Source organism: Manacus vitellinus, unplaced genomic scaffold, assembly GCF_001715985.3.
Source record: "Manacus vitellinus isolate BGI_N305 unplaced genomic scaffold, ASM171598v3 scaffold_17_pilon, whole genome shotgun sequence".
Classification (NCBI taxonomy): domain Eukaryota; kingdom Metazoa; phylum Chordata; class Aves; order Passeriformes; family Pipridae; genus Manacus; species Manacus vitellinus.
Genome location: NW_021939256.1, coordinates 3,048,896 through 3,062,733, shown reverse-complemented (window position 1 = coordinate 3,062,733; position 13,838 = coordinate 3,048,896). Strand labels below are relative to the sequence as shown.

Sequence of the window (13,838 nt, the reverse complement as noted above, 5' to 3'; positions counted from 1 at the left end):
TCATTGTTAAGAGTTGCAAGATGAAAAATGTCAAATGTCCCTCAAATATATTTTGGCAGTTAGTCCTTCCAAATCCATTTTAATTGGGAATCTGTCTATTCCTATGTCCCTGGTGACAAAGATAATAACTAATCATTCCTATCTGCACTTCAAATTTAGCTTTGTGTTGAAGGGAAATAATAATCGAGAGTCAGAGCCTTTCTCACTAGCTGAGCTAAGGTAGAGGAGTTGCTGCTCAGGAGAGCAGTTTCCAAACTATTGTTAGACTGTTAAATCAGATACTTCAGACTTTTCCTTGTAATGAAACATTGATTTATTTTTTTTAACTTTGTCAGCCAAACTTTTACCAAGTAGTAGATAATGGCTTGTGTTTTTCTACCCCAACTGGCCATTTTAGTGCAATAATTTTCCTCAGGAATCCAGAAAATAAGTGAACACTAAAAAGAGTTTAAATTAAATTGTGAAAGATTAATATGTATGGATCTTCTCTGCTGATCCTGTAAAGGTTCAGTGAGAAATTGGTTATCTCACAAATCTCTATCTATTTGTATGAATGGTTTATCTCATCCCTTCAACATAATCCTTGTGCAGTACTAAAAACCTGACCAGATGTCAGATTACAGTTAATCTACTATCTGGAGAGAAAATACAGCCTTGACATGCTGGAAAAATGGCCTCATGGTTCAACAAGGAGAAGTGTGGAGTCATATACCTGAGGGGGAACAAGCATGTACCTGTACATGCTGGGGGCTGACCAGCTGAAAGTAGCTTGGCAGTAAAGGACCAGGTGGAGCCAGCAATGGGCCCTTGCACAAAGAAGACCCGTGATGTCCTGGGCTGCATTAGGAGTGTTGACAACAGGTTGAGGGAGGTGATCCTGCCTCTCTGTTCTGCACTGGTAAGGCCACTCCTGAAGCGTCCAGTTTTGGACTCCCCAGTACAAAAGAGGTGTGGATATATGGAAAGATTCCAGCAAAGGGCCATGAAGATGATGAAGACACTGGAGTATCTCTTCTGTGAGGAAAGGCTGAGAAATCTGGGGCTGTTCAGTCTGGAGATAAGAAGTTTCAGGTTCTCATCAGCATATGTAGATATCTGAAGTAAAGGTGCAAAGAAGAGGGAGCCAGGCTCTTTCCAGTGGTGCCAGTGACAGGACAAATGGCAGTGGGCACAAACTGAAACACAGGAGATGCTGTCTGAACATCGGGAACACACTTTTCATGTTAGGGTGACCAAATGCTGTCCTTGAAGATATTCAGAAGTTGGACCAGATGACCTCAAGGTTCATTCCCACTTCAACCATTATGTGATTCTGAGGAAAAGACACTTCCTTTTTTTTTCTGATGGTGCTCTAGAAATTTTGTACTTTGTATTGTCGGATGGTACTGCAAAAAAAATAACTAATTTGTTTAGAACCTATCTGACATTGGGGAATATAAAGGCCTGGAAGGGTATGTGTTTTTTAGAAGACAATGCAAAATTAAAAATGAACCATTACAATAAAAAAAAAATTTTAGTGTCTTGCCAGTGGCCTCTTGAGGTACGTATTTTCTGATTAATTAGCCAGGGTAACTTGGATCCAGCTGGTTCAGAGACAGGGAGAGCTAGTAAGGTTAGTGTGTATAGCAGGGACAAAGGGATAGTACAGAGAGAACTGAAGGCACCGTGACAGTGAGGTTTGGGGGAGCATAGGTGAGGAGTAAAGCGAAGATTGTTGGGAGGTTATTGCACTAGGGGAAGAGGATGTGGAGATAGCTGTGGAAAGCAGGAATTTGTTGGTTCTCAGCTACCACGCAAACCTGTGCACTGTTTTGTCTTCAAGAAGTTCTGAAGTTTTCACTCACACGTTGTCTCTATTCTTTTGTCTGGCTCCTTCACAAGCTACGCAAGAAGGTGGTGTTTCAATGGTTTAGAATTCAGTCAAGTGGTTACTTTAAAACATTTTGGTACTTCCCTCTGGAGTTTAATGTAGACAGCTGTAGATAAAAATAGCTCTTCTATGTATGTATAAAGTCAGAAGATTAAGAACTACTACTTCAGATTTTTATACTTTTTTTTTTCTAGTGGCAACAGAACCCTTGATAAAAGCAGTATATACACTATACCAGCAAAGGAATCTCCTCTTTCCAGTTCGTACATTGCTTTTGAAATTTTTTAGCAGAGTTTACCAAAAAGAAGATTTGAGGAGTCAAAGAATCAGGTAAAAAAAAATTGCATACTCTTTTTCATTTCAAAATAGCATATTTATTTCAGAAGTGAGAATACTGAATTTGTATGTAGATGTTATAAAACTTCATTTTGAATCTGTTTTGACACTGTGTCGCTGAAATTTGAAAGTTTGGGTACTCTGTGAGATGGACATGTGTATTATCTTAGTTGTCTGTCTTAGCTAAAGTACTAGTTAGATCTTCATGATGAAAATTTAACTGGAAGTACACAGCTGCAAGCTCATTGTTTCCGGCTGTGTGGTGGTCAGTAGATGTGTCAAGAGTGTGCAGCTGTAGCCATAGAGCATTTCCACTACTGCAGCTTGTGGTCATGGACTTGTGACTTCATGCTTTTGCTGGTTCTGGTAGAACCTGTCTAGCCTTTTGTACTTATTTTCTCTGAGAAAAGTATTCTGTTGTTTTGGGTGTGTGGTTCCAAAGAGACTAGGTTTAAGAAAGTGTTCTTGTCGTTCTGGGCTCCCAGTTTCGTGCATCTGTTAGATATCTGTCTTGCTTCAAGTAAGAAAAGATCATTCTCTATATTACTGTTATAACACTTTTTCATCATCAGATGTGTCCAGATTGTCTCCAAATCTTAACTTTTCCAGTAGGTATTTTTCAGCCAAGTCATCTAGTTCTAGCTACATAAAAACCTTAAACACAGGCTGCATCAATCTTAGCTTGTTTGGGAACTGCAAAGGGATGTAAGATCCTAGAATCAAAGGATGGTTTGTGTTGGACCTTAAAGTTCATCTAGATCCACCCCCCTGCCAAGGGCAGGGACACCTTCCACTAGACCAGGTTGTTCAAAGCCCATCCAGCCTGGCTTTGAACACCTCCAAGGATGGTGCATCCACAACCTCTATAGGTAACCTGATCCATTGCCTTACCACCCCCACAGTGAAGAATTTCTTTCTAATAGATGATCTAAACCTTCTTGCTTTTGGTTTGAAGCCATCATTACAGACCCTTAAAAAAATTTCCTTCCAGCCTTCTTGCAGGTCCCCTTTAAGCGCTGGAAGGCAGCTCCAAGGTCTCTCCAGAGCCTTCTCTTGTCCAGGCTGAGTAACCCCAGCTCTCTCAGCCTGTTTTTGTAGGAGAGGTGTTCCAGCCCTCTGATGGTCTTCATAGCCTCCTTGGACTTGCTCCAGCAGGTCCATGTCCTTCTTTTGCTGGGAACCCCAAAGCTGGATGCAGTATTCCAGGTGAGGGTCTCACCAGCATGGAGTAGAGGAGCAGAATCACCTCCCTCAACCTGCTGACCACACTGCTTTTGATGCAGCCCAGGGCACAGTTGACTTTCTGAGGCATGTGGTAAGATCATACCCATGATACCTGTTTCTGCTACTAGGTAAAAATATCAAAGGTCAGGACTCCCAGAAGTCCTGGCATCCACTAGCACAGTGAAGCTTTGGGAAAGTAGTTCACTTCTGCAACTTCTTTGCTTTGTTGTATCTTGTGTTGTGGTAATGCCTGCCTACATGTAATTGGATCTACAGCCAGAAATATCCAAAGCTATGCTCTGAACATTATAAAAAGCATGTGGAATTCAAAAGATAGAGAAAAAACCTTGGGAATATCTTATTTTTCTCCTTTCATCTAGAGTGAAAAAGAGATCTTTTTCATACTGACTAATTTCCCCGAGGTTACATAACTACTGTTTTCTGTACTTACCTGGAAGTCTTGAGCATCTCATTCAGTTTCATGTGATTATCTGGATAGCTCTAACTTTCTATCTTTAGACATCACAAATAGCGGTAGTTTTCTTGCTGTTCCTCTTAACCTTCTACATGGAACTGTGATATTTTTAGTAACAGAAGAGTGAAATCTCAAAAATTTTTTGCAAAAAAGTATAGTTACACCTGTGTCTGACAAAACAATTTAAGACAATATTTGTGTACAGTACGGATCCATTTCTTTCCTTTAGAAACAAGTGGGTTTTTTTTAAATTTCTTCAAAATGTGGTCTGTTCTGTGGATTCTGGATGATGTTCATGTTGTTCCATTCAGTTTGACGTCACAGTTCCTTCAGCCCTTCTGTGACTGTTCTCCTCATTCTTTTTTTTTTTTCTCAAGCTTGTCAAGAGCAGTCTAAGAGGAACAGAATTTATGTTGGAGCATATTCCAAGAACTTTTGTGTGAATCTGTTTATTTTTTAGGTGTATCTGATTCAAAGGCAAGATCTGAGCTTTTGATCTGTTGTTGCCTTGTGACAAAACCTTAATTTATTACAAGATTCAGAATTAAGTTTTGTCTTGATGTTTTAGTTCTCTTAACCCTTAATCACTGCACACATATGTGTAGTCACTGTGTGTATATATGCATATATTGTGTGGGTGTGTGCACATATGGATATCTATACTGGTAGTATCTTGCTATAGGAAGAAGATAAGAATTACTTGTCCATAGTACTCTAAGCTTCCAACCATTTGAAGCCTGTACTTCCACACTTCGGGACTTCTTAGTATCACTCACTGGGTGTCTATTTCATGAGCTTTTCTGATCATTCCTTAGACTGGTCTAAATCAAGAGCAACTGCAGCATCCTCTGTCAAGGTGTGACAAAGCTCAGCTGTCTGAAGACCAACTTCCTTTTGTTTGTTTTTGATCCTGGCTCCTTCTGGCTTCAGTTGATACCAGCACCTGCTTTTTTCTGTGGGAAGAGGAGCAAATGTTTTATTCCCTTACACTATTTGCATGTCAAGTGATTTGAGACATCTGAGCCCACCTCCAGCTCACCCACTTCAGTTGTTTGTTCTCCAGGCTTTTCCTACTGTTGAACAATTCATATCTCTATGCAAGGCCCTTCCCTCTTATGTCATGGCTACTTAATTTCCTTGAAAAGTTGTGGTGAGGATTTTATCCGGTCTTTTGAAAGGGAAATAAACTTGTATCATCGTCATCATGTTACATCTTCAGAGACCTACTTTGAAGTTCCTGATTTGTGCTTGGCAGCTTTTTTTCCTGTAATCATCCCCTTAGTAATAAGCTGATGAAACGCTTTTGATTTATAAATGATGCTTGATTTGATAGACCAGGGTGGCAGAGAAATTGTAACCCATGAAAGATAGGATTGATCTATATGATTGTTTCAGTTTGAGCCAGAAAGGATAAATAAAAGCAACTCACTCAAGACTGTAAGAGAAGTTTGTGGGGGTTTTGTTGTTTTGTCTTATTATTTTTCCCTTTTTCTTTAGAAGTCGAAGTAAAGTTTTGTCTCGATGGTTGGCTGGCTTACCTCAGCAACTGGCTCTGCTTGGCTTGAGAAACCCTGAGCTTTCCAATCAACTTATTGATATCATTCATTCCGCTGCTTCTCGTTCAAACAAGGAATTATTGCAAAGTTTACAAGCCACTGCTGCTCGAATATACGGTAAGACTTCTACACTACAGCATAATGAATTTTGTCCCTCACTTGGCGGGGAGGTTGCAATGCGTGGACAATGCTGCCATTTCCTAGGTGAACATCAAGACTGTGGGTGGGGGTTGGAGATGGGTTTATCCTCTGTAATAAAGGTTAAAATGAACTATGCATGTCGTTTACTAAAGGATATTAAAAAGATTCAGATCTTTAGTTCAAGTTAGCAGGACTTAAATCTGATACACAAAATCTGATGTTTCCAGTCTATCAAAGAATCATAGAATCATTTAGGTTGAAAAAGACCTCTAAGTTCATAGAGGTCAAGCAGTAACCTAGCACTGCAAAGTCTGCACTAAACCATGTCCCTGAGTGCCACACATATTATGAACACTTCCAGGGCTGGTGACTCCACTTTCCTAGACAGCTTGTTCCAATGCCTGATCACCCTTTCAGTGAAGAAATTTTTCATAATATCCAATCCAAATCACCCCTGGCACAACTTAAGTCCATTTCTTCTCATCCTGTCACTTGTTACCTGGGAGAAAAAGGTGACCTGACCCTCACCTAGCCACAGCCTCCTTTCAGGTAGTTTTAGATAGCAATAAGCCCGTCCCCCCCCCGAGCCTCCTATTTTCTAGGCTAGTATTGCTTTAATATTTTTCTTTTTTTTCTCTTCGGTGTTGGTTATATTGTCTTCCCTTTGGCAAGTAGCTCAGAGTAGTTGGACAGGGCAGTGGTGGTGTGTCCTGGCGTGGTGCTGACTCTGTGTGTGTGTTGTGTGCTGACAGATCCGCTCGAGGGCACGCTGGTGCTGCTGCCCGCTGAGGCGCAGCGGCGGCTGGTGCAGCTGGTGTACTTCCTGCCCTGCCTGCCTGCCAGCCTGCTCGCCTGCCTCAGCCGCTGCTGCATCATGGGCAGGATGTCCTCCGACCTTGCCGCCACCCTCATTGGCATCCTGCACATGAGGTACGACTTCCTGCGCGTGGCTCTAACCTAAAAAAAAACCTGAGCGTGAATATCTATTCATAAACCGTGACCTTCGTTAGGGGTTCGCCCACAAAAGATCAATGTATTGTGCAAGAATTGACGTCATGAGGAAAGTTAATGCTTCGGTCAGGCTTTGCTCCTAGCCTTTCACTTCGACTCTATCTTTACACTGACCGATTTTCTCAGTCTCAAATGCTTGAGAAGAAAATCATAGAATCGTTTAGGTTGGAAAAGACCGAGTCCAACCATTAAGCCAGCACTGACAAGTCCATCTCTAAACCGTGTAATTAAGTGCCATATTCATCTATCCATATTATCTTATCGTCTTTGTATATTAATGAAGTCTAACAAGAATTTTTGTCTCTAAATACAAACATTAGTGTTTGTAATATTGAGTTCTTCCAGTAAGGATGCAAAACAGCAGCAGCTTATCTCCTGTAAGACCTGTAAGACAATGCAGTATTGAGCACCTTCTACCCAGAATACCATCACCAGAGGTCTTTACTCTGCCACTGATTGCAGCTTTTCTTTTTAAATACTTTAACCCGACACAATTGATAGTGAAAAACACCCAATCAATGTGTTTTATCATGTTCCACTTCCTTTCAAATTCTTAAAACTTGCTTTTTCTCCAATTACCAAACCTAAATAGCCAAATCATAGTTGCTTGGCAAGTCTCTTGTTTGAGATTATTCACGCTGTTGATTTTTTTTTATTTTCGGTTGAAAGAGAGTATGTTTGCCTGTGAAGTCAGGGAGAGAGGCTGCTGTTCCACTGAAGTGAGTGGAGGGCTTGCTGAGATTTCATAGGGGTGTTTTGCTTTGCTGCTTCTCGGAAAAATATACTTGTTTTTCTCTATCGGTCAATATTGTCGAACCTTGGATAAATAGGCAGGAATTAAGCTTAGATGAATTATGCCCAGTGATTCTTAATGCTTTTTAGAACTTAAACGATGTACTGTCAAGTGCAGACCTGCTCGTATTAGCTGTGTAACAGGTGAATAAGGTGACTAATGTGAAGTGATGGTGATGAAATCTATATTCTATATATAATGCATTACCACTATAGAAGTGAGATTCTGTCTCATTTTGCCGAGGTGGACATCAAATTTTATTTTTAAGAGAGAAAAGTTCTCTGCCATATACTGGAAACTCAGTGGCAAACTAACTAATTCAAAGTTAGTAATTGTAAGAAAAAAAAGTCAGTAAAAAGTACTCAGGTGCTAATCTTGCTCTTAGATCTTAGCATATCTTCAGCGTGGAAGATTTTTGTGGTAATAATTTGACTATTTTCTAAAGATTATCAGAAAGCTGCAGGTGGGCAGTGGGCATTTGACCCTTTTGGCAGAAGATGCAAGTGGCAGACGGAGCATGGTGTTCTTACCAAAAGTAGGTTACATTCTGACAACAGAGGAGGAGGAGGAGAAGTGAATTCTTGTTTTTCAGAGATGGAAAGAAAGTATTTTGATTTTAATTTATGGTATTTGGAACATGTTTTAAACTTAAATTGGATTCAAAGATTGTAGATAATCAACCCAAGGAGTCCAGCTGAAGTAACCAGGTGAAAGAAAAATGTACCGATGGGGAGATAAGTAACAGTAAATATTAACTTCTCGAGAACAGAAGAGTCTGGTATTTCTTTTTTTGTTGGAAAATAAGTTGTACAGTCAAGGAAACGGTAGTAGGTTTTTTGGATACGAACCTTAGCTGGGCTTTGAGCTTCATAACCTGTTATTGCACACAGTGTAAATGAACTAATTTTCTATCTCTTATTAGAAAGGCCAAGCTGAACTGTTGTATCCAGTATTGTGGCTTTAGATAATGACATGGACAAACCTGATTGAGTTTAAAGAAGAGCAAAGAATGATAGTCTGTAAATTGTGATAGTGGAAAATGACTAAAAAATTGGTATTGTTAGGCAGATAAGACTGAGAAGGAGTGGGAGCCATGTGTGTAACAGGCTGTTGAAAAGGAATGGGAGAATGCAGTTTTAGCGGGATTAGAAAACAGATGTTAAATGTCAGGAGAATGTTTGGTTTGAGTGCTAGCAAAATTTTATAAAAGCAGAAATACATACTGAAATAGGCTGTGTAGGAAGGGGTTATAAATATACTTCACTGGATACATTTAAAATAATCAGGTCAGACGTGGATGTCAGAGGGTAAAGCCTTGAAGGAAGTAGAGGGACTAGGTAGCTACTGGTCATCTTTTACAGCTCTTTGAGATGCTCGGACCTAAAATTTCAAGTCGGGAAATGAATGGTACTATAACAAAAGTGTATTTAACTCCACGTTTCTGTGCCACAGAACACAGAAATGTTCGTGGAACATTTTCTGTACTTTTAGATTAAGACTGTGGCATAGAGAAACTGTCCCAAATCAGTCCTTCGGGAGATGTCATTTATGGGTTCCCTGGTGCTGTCGGTAGATGGCGCTGTTTCTCTTCCGGAACATTCCCTGTTTTCTTTGCTGAGGGTGGGCTCTCTGTAAATTTATGTTCTCCTATGGCACCTGCTTATCCATCAGGCTTTAAATAGATTGTATTTGGGAGTGTCAGAGGGTTTGGTACTTGTTCTTAATTTCTTTAACAGCCTTTATTCCCGCGTTATTTTGGCTGGCAGAAGATGTATGTTTTCACACACATCCGAGAGTGTGTGTATATACCCATATATATTTGTCAGGGAGAAGCTACATTAAGGTGAATTCACTGAGACTACATATAGATGATAATAAGACTTGCAGTTATTCCAGAAACTCAAGGAACTCATAGCTTTTGTGTGTGTGTGTGTGTGAACTGTGAAACTAATAGTGAATGTATCCAGATGACTCAAGGACAGCCCTGTGATGATATCAGGTGGTAACATTAAGTTAACTTTTAGAGTTTTTTGTTGATCAGAAATTAATGTTGAAGATATTCAATAGTTTCTACTTCTTATTTTTGCAATGGTGAAATGAATAGCCAGTCTGTAGGAGCTCATTAGGTGAGCCACAGTTGGCTCCATGTGCTGAGAATGAAGATAATGTTGACAATGTTTCCATATATAATGGGAAGGTTTCTGAGCCTGGGAGGTTGGTTATCTGTACTGTTAAATTATTGGTATGGTTTCTGTCATGCTTTTGATCTATATTTGCTGAAGTTTTACCAATTGGCACAGACCAGAGACTGTTCTGAAAAGAAAGGTGATATGCAGCCCCCCCATTTCGGATGCTGGTACGAACATGGCCAGATTTACACTAATTGATCTTGATCCCTGTGCCAATGAACAGACATTGCTGCTTTCTGGGATCACTGCGATGGCTACAGCTGCTGAGTTTCAGGTGAAACCAAGGGACAGAAGGTGTTGTCATGGCTCTAATTTCTCTGTTCTTCTCCTCCAATGCCTGCATTGTGCCACTGTGTGGGATCCGGGATGTATGTAACTTCAGTAAATCCAGGCAGGTAGAATTCTGAGAGATGGAAGCATGCCAGGGTTTGGGGGTATAAGTCATACAAAACAGGTGAGGAAAGGTGTGGAACGACACGAGCGAACAATCTCTCTGCACCTACTTTCTACATTAATAGAGCAGATGAGCTACTTCATAATGGTTTTAAAGGGCTAGTGAGGCATATGCTTATTTTTTGAGCACTTTTTGGAAGACAAATATTTTTGTTTAATATGGAAATGTATTAAATGTTGTAAATGCATCTTCTTGTATATGGTAGATTACCTTGTTTGCCTGAGAAAGTGGAGGCCTGCTGTTTACATACCAAACTGTGTAGTGTAACAGTTGCAGAGAAACCATTTTGTTGGGCTCAGTGTTTTTGGTTGCTACTTAATGACTTCGTGGTGATTGAATAGCAGATACTCTTGCAAACGCATTTCTCTTCTTTTCCTTCCCATTTGTGTAAGGTAGTATATTTAAGCTGATTAATACATAATCTGAGTACTTACGTACGTTATGTATTCTATTCTATTAAACATGGATTAAGAAATGCAGATTTTGAGATTGTGATCAGATACATGAACTAAGGAGTTAGATTACTGACTGTATGAGGAAGAGTTCACCGTATTTTCTTAACTTGTCTTGAAGTACAAATAAGTAAAACCTATTCGGTATAAATACTGAAATGCAATATGTTTATGTGCCTTATTTATGCATAATAGTTATGGTGGCTTTACAACTTTTTCTTTTTATCCATTGGAACAGTGTGTCTGGAAATTATTTCACTGTAATAAAGAATTGGACAGATAATATTTCACTGTCTAGATAAAAAACAATGGGAGTTAATTTATGGCATTTCTTTCTTGAAGCAGTGTCCATAAATGAGATCTCCAATGGCTTCAAACAGCCATTTCTTATTCTTGTGAGACTCTTTCCCTGCTGGGGTCTTGCCAAGAGTTGTTTCTGTTGCTGTAGAAAAGGAGATGGGTGAGGACCATATAAATAAAAGCTGAGTGCTCACTCACATAAATTGTGTGGGAGTTTCTGGTCTTCCCGGGTTTGAGATAACTCGGTCGGTAACTTGCATTCTTCTTGACGTAACTGTAAATGGGCTCTTTACTGCAGCAGTAGTGCCTTTAAAATATTCTGTTGCTTTCCAGACAATAATGAGGGAGCTCAGTTGGTGTCTCATCAAGCAGTCAGGCATGCGTGTTGGCTCCTGCTATCCTCAGGAATCTGGTGCTTAGAAAGAACTGGGATGGATTTTTAACACTTGTTTGGTATAAGGCGTAAAATTCTCTGTCTTCAAATATATGACCCAGAGATGTTTTAGGGTCATAATAGAGTTTAAAGTTTTCTATAGGTATTTTCTTTGTAAGTAAATACTACTTTTACTTTATTTAGCCATCCTAATTATTTTATCTGCAACCTTTGCCAGTAGAGTATGAGAAGGGACAGTGAGAATGCAAAATGTAGTTAATGAAGACTCTATATGCTACTTGATTAAAGAATTATTGAATTCATTAGTGTAGACAATAAAAACAGCATATTCCCCAAAAGTATTTGCAACCTGGAGAGGACTTGGAGAGGCTATTGTAACCCATTATTGTGGTTAGCAACTCTGATAGAGCAACTGAATACAGTAATTCCTATGCAAATGAAGTGTAGAAAATATTTCAGAACAGTGTATTTATTTTAAAAATACATAAATAAAAATAAAGTTTTGCCAGAATGAACTAAGTTCTTATAAAAAAAATACCAAAACCAAAGAAAAAAGTTAAAAACTTTCAAATCATTACAAATGGTATATGATGGAAAGTCAGCTCAGTACATCTTGGACAGTAAGTTGAAAATCATACATTTATAGAAAAGTGTAGTAATTATGAATGGGTTGCTAGGAAAAATGTAAGAATAGTAAGGTCTCTGTTCACTGGATTGCCTTTGCTGGCTATATTTTCACACCCCTCAATTTAGAAACAAAAAGGTAACAAAAATGCTTAAGGCACTATTGAATATAAACCAAAAATAAGAGTGTGCTTCCAAAATGCTGGAATTTCCCTGTCTGGGTATACAGATGAATGGTAAAATAATTATCTCTTTTCCTTGCTGCAAGATGAGAAAGGATCCATACTTATCAAGAATCATACCCTGGGGTGGGTTACGGGTTACTGTATTCTTTCATCCCCTTCTGGTCAGCAAATTTCCTTTTCCTTGCTTACTGTTATGTAAAGGTCTAGGACTTGAGAGAGGAGAAGTCTAAGCTTCTGTTTAAGGACACAGCCCTCTATGTTTTTCCCTAGGGCAGTTGTAGTGTGATATTCCTCATCAGAGGGAAAAGAATTATTGTTGCTGCACTACAATTGCACCAGTCAGTAAATGCCGTTTGCTCATTAGTGAATGTTTCTTCCTATTTGTGCCCTCATTTATAATGTGTAAGCAATTCAGACAACCTCTGCAACCATGGAGCAAATGAGTAGCTGACAGGCTTACTTTTAACAATGCATAGCTCAATTGTTGTTTTCTTAAAATAGGCTTCATATTTTTCCTCAAATCCCTGGTAATTCCTTGCAGATGTTTGTTGTATTTTGCCACATTTTCAAATGGAAACATTTGATCCTTCAAAAGAGATAATGAAAGTTAAAATAAAAAATTCACACTAACAAACTAATACCTACATATAGTAACCTGTTAGGGGAAAAAGAAGATAAAAACTCTTCACTCGCTCTTAGAGTTTGTTCAAGACCTGTGCTACCTGGTGCTAAGTTAGTCCAAATGATGACATAGTATACGGTTGGAGAAGTATCCAAAGATTCAATTTTTTTTTCTTTTAGCAATTTCAACATCAGTTTGTGACAGTCATGGTTTCCTGTCTTTTCAAGAACTGATATGAAAACTGAGAATGATCATCCTCATTAGCAATGTACCACAAAACTGATTTGATTGAGTTGATGCAGGGACCTGAGTTTATACTTTATTGCAGTTGCATTTCAATTTGACAGAAATTATTTTTCATTAAAGCTGAACAGGAATAAACTGTGCCAGAGCTGAGATAAATATTGACACAGGGCTTTTTAATGTTTTAAAAGAAAATGTTTTACAGTAGTGCGAGTACATGCCTACACTGAGGGAAAATGTGATATGTTTTTCTTCCGTATAGGTACAACAGTCCTAGTGTGATACTTGCAAGTGGATTTGCTCCTTTCAGTGTGTACTGGTTTTTTATACACACACGGTTCCTAAGAATGAGAACATGGGAGTGTTTGGGATGTATTGTAAGATACTTTCCATGCTCATAGTTAATTCCATAAGTGATCCATTGCCTCATATTTAACAGGTGTTTTTGCATATAAGCACTATTTTAAATGGCTGTCAGACAGTGCTGCTACTAATTATGCAGATGGGCATCTGTAACACATGAAGCCTTCATAACAGTCCTGTGAGAAGGCTGGCTAGGAGGCACACCTGTACAGTGTTGTCCTGAACAGTGTGGTTTCTTTCATCAGAGTACTGTTTCTGCGCTCAGATAGTAACCCCTGAGCAGCGTGCTGAAGAATTTGAATTAGCTTTAGAGAAGGATGCTGCAGTATCTTTGTGGAAGTCTCCTTCTCCTTATGAGTACTCATCATCAGCTGAACAGTTTTGTGTTGATAGATGAACTCTCTGAACTGATATTAGAGTTGCTGTGTTGAGAAATCATAGGTGGCACAGGTCATAAAAATAGGAAGCTGAAAGAAAGAAGGAAGCCTTTCCTCTACTCCTTTCCATGGATCAGTAAACACTCTTTGTAAGTACAGTGTCTGGTTGATCACAGTGGAAGATTCACAAGTGATAAAGTGGTGTTTTCCTCCACATCTGTGGTCCTGG

At 39.2% G+C, this 13,838-nt stretch overlaps 1 protein-coding gene across 1 annotated transcript in view; it reads left to right on the top strand.

The window, feature by feature from the left end:
* The window catches only part of TEX10 (testis expressed 10), a 51,996-nt gene that overhangs the window by 14,291 nt on the left and 23,867 nt on the right, over positions 1 to 13,838 (top strand). The window contains exons 7-9 of the mRNA XM_018070028.2: positions 2,065 to 2,200; positions 5,403 to 5,578; positions 6,355 to 6,532. Coding sequence (XP_017925517.1) covers positions 2,065 to 2,200; positions 5,403 to 5,578; positions 6,355 to 6,532 — 490 coding nt within the window. The remainder of the gene's footprint in view (positions 1 to 2,064; positions 2,201 to 5,402; positions 5,579 to 6,354; positions 6,533 to 13,838) is intronic.